This window comes from Ahaetulla prasina, chromosome 4, assembly GCF_028640845.1.
Source record: "Ahaetulla prasina isolate Xishuangbanna chromosome 4, ASM2864084v1, whole genome shotgun sequence".
Lineage (NCBI taxonomy): Eukaryota > Metazoa > Chordata > Lepidosauria > Squamata > Colubridae > Ahaetulla > Ahaetulla prasina.
In genome coordinates this window covers 147,269,881-147,278,201 of record NC_080542.1, presented here as the reverse complement: position 1 = coordinate 147,278,201, position 8,321 = coordinate 147,269,881, and the positions used below count along the sequence as shown (strand labels likewise).

General features: G+C 47.6%; 1 protein-coding gene across 15 annotated transcripts in view; it reads left to right on the top strand.

Moving 5' to 3' along the window:
• Nucleotides 1-3,764: 3,764 nt before the first annotated feature.
• Nucleotides 3,765-8,321, top strand: part of ALS2CL (ALS2 C-terminal like) — a 63,637-nt gene continuing 59,080 nt past the window's right edge. For 3 of the 15 annotated variants that reach the window (XM_058179938.1, XM_058179928.1, XM_058179934.1), the window contains exon 1: nucleotides 8,025-8,281. Coding sequence is in view for 3 of the 15 variants with exons in the window: in XM_058179926.1 (XP_058035909.1) it covers nucleotides 3,880-3,897; nucleotides 6,411-6,516 (124 nt within the window). In the remaining 12 variants the exon portion in view is untranslated. Of the gene's footprint in view, nucleotides 3,898-6,410; nucleotides 6,517-7,028; nucleotides 7,206-8,024; nucleotides 8,282-8,321 lie in introns of those variants that run through there. The other 12 variants (XM_058179926.1, XM_058179924.1, XM_058179939.1 and 9 more) reach the window with 10 other exon arrangements.

Here is an 8,321-nt window from a genome sequence, read left to right as displayed (position 1 = left end):
TCCTGCTGCGCCGGTTGGAGGGATTGGGAGTGGGAGGCACCGTTTATCGGTGGTTCTCCTCCTATCTCTCCGGCCGGTCGCAGTCAGTGTTGACAGGGGGGCAGAGGTCGGCTCCGAGGTGCCTCACTTGTGGGGTGCCGCAGGGTCGATCCTCTCGCCTTCTGTTTAACATCTACATGAAGCCGCTGGGTGAGATCATCAGTGGTTTCGCGTGAGGTATCAGCTGTATGCGGATGACACCCAGCTGTACCTTTCCACGCGGACCACCCCAACGGTTATCAAGTGCTGTCCCGGTGTCTGGAGGCCGTGCGGGTCTGGATGGGGAGAAACAGGCTCAAGCTCAATCCTCCAAGACAGAGTGGCTGTGGATGCCGCATCCCGCACAGTCAGCTAAATCCGGCTGACCATCGGTGGCGAGTCATTGGCCCCGATGGAGGGGTGCGCAACTTAGGCGCCCTCCTGGATGAACGGCTGTCTTTAGAAGACCATTTGACGGCCGCTCCAGGAGAGCGCTTACCAGGTTCGCCTGGTACGCCAGTTGCGCCTTTCTGGACCGGGATGCCCTGTGCACGGTCACCACGCACTCGTGACGCCTCGCCTGGATTACTGCAATGCTCTCTACATGGGGCTCCCTTGAAGGGCATCCGGAGGCTGCAGTTAGTCCAGAATGCAGCTGCGCGGATGATAGAGGGAGCCCTCGTGGCTCCACATAACACCCATCCTGCGCAGGCTGCACTGGCTACCTGTGGCCTTCCGGTGCGCTCAAGGTGTTGGTGACCACCTTTAAAGCGCCCATGGCATAGGGCCGGGTTATCTACGGACCGCCTACTGCTACCGAATACCTCTCATCGACCCGCGCGCCTCACAGGAGGGACTCCTCACGGTGCCGCCAGCGAGGCAATGTCGCCTGGTGGCGCCCAGGGGGAGGGCCTTCTCTGTGGGGGCTCCCACCCTCTGGAACGAACTGCCCCCGGGACTTCGTCAACTTCCGGACCTTCGGACCTTCCGCCGTGAGCTCAAAACATACTTATTTCATTGCGCAGGACTGAGTTAGGTTTTAATTAATGGGTTTTAAGTGGGGTTTTATTTTTTATATTTTTAATTATTTTAATTGTTAGGCTTTATAATAAGTTTTTTAATTGTTTTTTAGATTGTATTTATCTGTTTTTTTAGATGCCTGTAAACCGCCCTGAGTCCTGTGGGAGATAGGGCGGTATATAAATTTGAACAATAAATAAATAAATAAATAAAAGAAGAAGAAGAAAGGAGAGAAGGGAGGGAGTAATGAAGAAGGGAAGAAGAGAGGGAGGAGAGAAAGAGGGAGGGAGGGAGGAAGGAAGGAAAGAAGAAGAGGGGGAAAGGAAGAGACCAGGAAAATAGGGAGGGAGGGAGTAGTAAAAGAAGAGTGGAAGAAGGGAGGGAGGAGAGAAAGGAAGTAAGGAGGAAAGAGATGAAGGAAGAAGAGGAAAAGAGTGAGGAGGAAGGAAAGAGAGAAGGAAAGAGGAAAGAAGAAGAAGAGGGAGGGAGAAAGGAAGGAAGGAGGGAGTAATAAAGGAAGAAGGGAAGAAGTGAGGAGGAGAGAAAGGAAGGAAGGAGGAAAGAGACAAAGGAAGAAGAGGAAGGAAGGAAGAAGAAGAAGAGGGGAAAGGAAGAGACCAGGAAAATAGGGAGGGAGGGAGTAGTAAAAGAAGAGTGGAAGAAGGGAGGAGGAGAGAAAGGAAGTAAGGAGGAAAGAGATGAAGGAAGAAGAGGAAAAGAGTGAGGAGGAAGGAAAGAGAGAAGGAAAGAGGAAAGAAGAAGAAGAGAGGGAGGGAGAAAGGAAGGAAGGAGGGAGTAATAAAGGAAGAAGGGAAGAAGTGAGGAGGAGAGAAAGAGGAAGGAAGGAGGAAAGAGACAAAGGAAGAAGAGAGGAAGGAAGGAAAGAGGATAAAAGAAGAAGAAGAAAGGAGAGAAGGGAGGGAGTAATGAAGAAGGGAAGAAGAGATGGAGGAGAGAAAGAGGAAGGAAGGAGGAAAGAGGTCACATGACCATGGGGATGCTGGAAGGGTCATAAGTGTGAGTACTAGTTGTAAGTCACCTTCTTCAATAGTGTTCTAACTCTGAACGGTCACTAAACGAATAGCTGAAAATCAAGGACTACTTGTATGCTGCTGCAGTACCACCTCATTTCTCAGGTCCCCAGTTCAATTTAGAAAAATGCGAATTGACCCTGTATTTTATTATTTTTATTCTATTTTTATTCTTTCATGAAGAAAAGTTGGAAGTTAATCCTAGTCCTTCACTTACAACAGTTCGTCAAATGCCCGTTCAAAGTTAAAACATCACTGAATAAAAGGACTTATGTCCATTTTTCACACTTACGACCGTTGCAGCCTCACCGTATGATCAGAATTCAGATGCTTGGCAACTGACTCCTACTTATCCCGGGATCACATGGTTAATTCAGCATTGTTTTTGCAGAATGCAAGGTAGAGAGGGCACAGCCTTTGTTTGCTTTTCTGTTCATCTTTTGATGCAATCGCCGTGATTTAATTTCCATCTTTTCCTGTTTCCTCTTTCTTGTCTATATTTAGCAGATCTGGGCAGAGACCGGTTCAACGTTGGCGCCTATACAGCAGTGTTTAGAAATTTTTAGAAGTTCGTTTCCACTCTCAGAATCCCCCAGCCGGCATGCTTTAAATGGGTGGGCTTCCACTCCCAGAATTCCTCAGCTGACATGCTTTAAGAGAGGAGGACTTCCACTCCCAGAATTCCCCAGCCGGCTCTGCTTTAAGAGGGGAGGACTTCCACTCCCAGAATTCCCCAGCCAGCATGCTTTAAGAGGGGAGGACTTCCACTCCCAGAATTCCCCAGCCAGCTATCCTTTAAGAGGGGAGGACTTCCACTCCCAGAATCCCCCAGCCGGTTCTGCTTTAAGAGGGGAGGACTTCCATTCCCAGAATCCCTCAGTCGGCTCTGCTTTAAGAGGGGAGGACTTCCACTCCCAGAATTCCCCAGCCAGCATGCTTTAAGAGGGGAGGACTTCCACTCCCAGAATTCCCCAGCCAGCTATCCTTTAAGAGGGGAGGACTTCCACTCCCAGAATCCCCCAGCCGGCTCTGCTTTAAGAGGGGAGGACTTCCACTCCCAGAATCCCCCAGCTGGAATGCTTTAAGAGGGGAGGACTTCCACTCCCAGAATCCCCCAGCCGGCATGCTTTAAGAGGGGAGGACTTCCACTCCCAGAATCCCCCTGCCGGCATGCTTTAAGAGGGGAGGACTTCCACTCCCAGAATTCCTTAGCCAGCCATGCTGAATGGAGAATTCTGGGAGTCCAGGTCCACCCCTCTTAAAGCATATAAACCTGGCACCTTGCAATTTCACAATTTACTTATTTTTATTTATTTATGGAATTTATTTGGGCACGAACCGGTTCAAACCCTCCTCATCTGCACAGCCGGCTGGAGAATTCCGCAGTTGTAGCACACTGATCTGAAAATGTCTTAACTTTGAATAATTGTGCCCTCCTTGCCAAGTGTCAGAAATCTTGGCTGCTCCCCAAAGAATTCCAAGGAGGGCCAGAAGGAATGTGATTGCAGTGCATTGTGGGATTTATTTATTTATTTATTTATTTATTATTTAAATTTATATATTTATAAATTTATTTATATTTATTTATTATTTAAATTTGTAGTAGGGGGGATCCTGCCCCCCTACTACACACCCATTTTTCCCCCCTTTTCTTTGGGAGGTGGGTCAGTCTTTGAAAGAGAGATTGGCTGAGCTGCGAGTTCCTGCAACACATCAGCCCAGGGAGCACGTGAGCTGGGAGGAAGAGAATGTGCCCTGTGGGTTGTGACCAGGAAGGGCGAGAGAGGAAAGCTGGAGGGGACGGCCACGGATGCCTGCTTCAGCCCAGGTGGGGTTGCTTTGCTGTGGGAGAAGGGAAGGAGGGAGGGAAGAACGAAGGAAAAAAAGGAAGGAAGGAAAAGAAAAGAAGGAAGGGAAGAAGCATGGAAGGAGAGCCAGGAAAAATATACAAAGAGGAAAGGAGGAAAAGAAAGAGGAAGGCAAAAATAAAGGAAGAAGGAAGGAAGGAAGGAAGGAAGGAAGGAAGGAAAGGGAGAAAGGAAAGGAGGGATGAAGCAAGGGCAGGAGAGGAAGGAAGGAAGGAAAAGAAAAGAGGAGGAGAAGGAGGAAGAGAGAAAGGATGGAAGGAAAGGAGGAGAAGAAAGGAAAAGAGGGAGGAATGAGAAGAAGAAAAGAGGAAGGCAAAAAGGAAGGACAGAAGGAAAGGGAGAAAGGAAAGGAGGGATGAAGCAAGGGCAGGAGAGGAAGGAAAGGAAGGAAGAAGAAAAGAGGAAGGCAAAAAATAAAGGAAGAAGGAAGGAAAGGGAAGGTGGGATGAAGGAAGGAAGGGGAGGGAGGAGAGGGAGGACAGTGGAGGTAAGAAGGAAGGAAGGAAGGAGAAGGGCAGTGGAGGGAGGGATGAAGTGTTTGCGCCCAGTGAGAAAATAGCTTGCTTGATAAACAATCACAACACCTTAACCTCCCTCTAAGGTTGGGTAGGTAGTTTTTTGGTGGGTGGGAAAATCAACTACCCACTTCCTCTCTCTTTGTTTTCCACGACAGCTACGTAACTGCTACATAACATAGGATGCCCCTCAAAAAGGGCAGTTAATCCTAGGTGGGGGTGGCATTCGGCTTTAGGTTTTCCCACGCCCCACAATTTCTCCCTTCTGTAAACCTCCACGATCACCGTTTGGCAAAATTGCCCGTGGGAATTCTGCACCGAGAATGTGATAGTTCCTCACTGAAGAGCCCCAGCGGCTTCCGTTTTTAATGCCTCATTCTCAATGGAAAATTTCTTCAGTGGTTTTCTCTTGAAGCTGCCTCATGGTTGGATGGTATTGGTTTCTTTGACCCATTTCATCTCATTTTCCAGCCTGGGGAGAAAAAAAAAAAAGTGGAGAATTGAAGAGATTTGGGAAAGGATATGCCTTAAAATGAAATGAAAAGCAGGGATTTGCACTTTGCGTGAGGAAGGGGAGACACTAAGACAATAAGTAAAATAGCTAACGATAAAAGAGAATATTTGTACCTCAGAGTTGAACTGTGGGGTCCTTGGTTCTCCTTCTGAGCTTGGTGGTTTTCTTGCAGATGTTTCATGACCCATCTAGGGCAGGGGTCTCCAACCTTGGTCCCTTTAAGACTTGTGGACTTCAACTCCCAGAGTTCCTCAGCCAGCTTAAAGGGACCAAGGTTGGAGACCCCTGATCTAGGGAACATCATCAGCACAAAAAATTAGTGGTGTTTGCTGATGATGTTCCCCAGTTGGGACATGAAATGTTTGCTTGAAAACCACCAAGCTCAGAGAGCACTAAGGATCCACAAACTAAGTTGGTTTATCCACGGGCAGGGCAGAATGTCAAGATGGTTGATGTAACCATGCTATCATCATTTTGGACATTCCTGGGCATCATTGGAATTCAGGGGACCGAGTAAATACAAAAGGATCAATATATGGTTGGAAAAAGCACTTCCCTCCCTCCCTTCATCTTCCTCCCTCCCTCCATCTTCCTTTCCTTTCCTCCTCTTCTCTTCCCTTCCCTTCCCCTCTCCTTCCTCTTCACTCCCTTCCCTTTCCTCCCCTCCCTCCCTTCCTCCTTTCCTTTCCTTTCCTTTCCTTTCCTTTCCTTCCCTTCACTTTTTTCCTTCCTTCCTTCCTTCCTTCCTTCCTTCCTTCCTTCCTTCCTTCCTTCCTTCTCTCTCTACCTTCCTTCCTCTCTCTTCTCTTTCCTTTCTCTTTCCTTTCCTTTCTTTTCTCTCTTTCTTTCTCTATTTCCCTCTTTACATTTCTTTATTCTCTCTCTCTTTTGTTCTTTTTTCCTCTTTACATTTCTTTATTCTTTCTCCCTCTTCACTCTCTTTCCTTCTTTGTCTCTTATTTTTATCTTTCTTTCTCTATCTCCCTTCCTTCTCTTTCTCTCTTTCTCTCTTGCCCTCTTTCTACTTCTTTCTTTACTTTACTCTCTTTTCTCTTTTGCTTTTTCTTTCTTTCTATTTTCACTTCTTTCTCTCTCTTCGTTTTTCCCTTTTTCTTTTTCTCTATTTTATTATTCTGTTTTTTTCTTCTCCTCTTTGTTTCTTTCTTTTTCCTTTCTATTTATTTCTCTCATTTCTTTTTTGCTTTCTCTCTCTATCTCTCTTGCTTTCTCTCTGTCGCCTTCTCTCCCTTGCTTTCTTTTTCTCTCTCTTTCTTTCTATCCATTCTTTTCTTTCTTTCTCTTTCTCTCTCTTTCTTTCCTTCTTTCTCCTTTTTTATTTTCTTTTTTCTATTTTTCTCCCCACCTCTGTCTCTCTGCCTCCCTTCCTCCCTCTTTCTTTTTCCTTTCTATTAATATTTACAGTATTTATGTTCCTTCAACCCAGCTTTGGGTGCTGTCCACATCTGACGGCTTGGGACCCCTTCCCCATTTGGTGAGGGCATCAACCTGCCACACATGTCAAAATGCCGGAGCTCACCCTCGCCATGCAGGTGAGGGCCTCTTCATGCGAATGATGTTATCACGGATGCAAATCACACTACCCACATAATTTGCATGATGGCTTCATGTCGCCCGCTTGTGACATTGTGTGGCTTGTCCCCAAACTTGGATCGGCGTTTCCGCCAGCTGGGAAATGGGTGTCGCAATGTGATTTAAGTTTTGATCACTTTCCTTTATTACTCAAGCAACCCTGAAGTTTCTCTTCACGCAAATACGAAAGGCAGTTTGCAGCGTCTGGAAAAAAAAATGCAATTGGGCTAGATTCGAATCAAGGACCCGAATTAATCTCAGGATCCCAAAATGAAAAAGTCACTATTAGATTAAACTGCAGTGATAATATCTCCCTGGGATTTATGGTTGATTCTGGTACTAAACAGGGCAAAATAACAGGAAACACTGTACAGTTCTGCATTTATGACTTCTCGTTTAGTGACGACTGTTCGAAGTTTGCAGCAGGAGTGGAAAGAAAGGTGACTTAAGACCAGTGCTCACACATATGTCTGTTGCAGCATCCCCTTCGTCCCACTCTTGGCATCTAACTCATACTTATGACGGTTGGAGTGTCTCGCGGTCACGTGATGCCCTTCTGCGACCTTCTGACAAACGAAGTTGATGAACAGCCAGATTCACTTAACAACCGTGTGACTGACTTAGCAACTGCAAGAGTTCGTTTAACAATGTAGGCAAGAAAGTTTGTAAAATGAGGCGGAACTCATTTAACAACCGTATTGCTTAGCGACAGGGATTATGTCCATTGTAACATCCCCATGTAAAGGTAAAGGTTCCCCTTGCACATATGCGCTAGTCGTTCCCGACTCTAGGGGGCGGTGCTCCTCTCCGTTTCAAAGCCGAAGAGCCAGCGCTGTCCGAAGACGTCTCCGGGGTCATATGGCCGGCATGACTCAACGCCAAAGGCGCACGGAACGCTGTTCCCTTCCCACCAAAGGTGGTCCCTATTTTTTCTACTTGCATTTTTACATGCTTTCAAAACTGCTAGATTGGCAGAAGCTGGGACAACTCATGGGAGCTCACCCCGTTACGCAGCACTAGGGATTCGAACCGCTGAACTGCCGACCTTTCGATCACCAAACTCAGTGTCTTAGGCACTGAGCCACTGCGTCCCTATGTACACGTAATCAAAATTTGTGTGCTTGGCAACCGGCATTATTGAAATTGCAATGTCCCAGGTCATGTGCTTTAAGAGGTGTGGATTTCAACTCCCAGAATCCCCCAGCCAGTATCCTTTAAGAGGGGCGGACTCCAAATCCCAAAATCCCCCAGCCGGCATGCTTTTAGAGGGGTGGACTCCAACTCCCAGAATCCCCCAGCCAACTATGCTTTAAGACAGGGGTCTCCAACCTTGGCAACTTGAAAACTTGTGGACTCCAGCTCCCAGAATCCCCCAGCCAGCTGGCTGGAGATTTCTGGGAGTTGAAGTCCACAAGTCTTAAAGTGGCCATGTTTGGAGCCCCCTGGTCCGGATGGTCCCTCTGGCCACGAGGCTGGGCTTTTGAGGAGGACCTCTCTGGCCATCCAGAAGGGATCATGGAGTGGAGAAGCCGCTTTGAAAGCTGCTGCTGGCAGAGCTTCTCCTGGGTCAGGAATGAGGCGTGTCTGGATGCGCCCTGCGAGGAAAGAGGAACTGACTGTGCGGAGGTGGAGGGGAGGGCTCAGCCCTACTTGCTCCCTTCCCCAATGGGTCAACCAGACGGAGACAATGTCAGCCGGAGCAAACCAGGGAAGTCTTAATGTAAGGTGAGTCTTCTGAGCCGATTCTTTGGAGGGTGGGATTCCT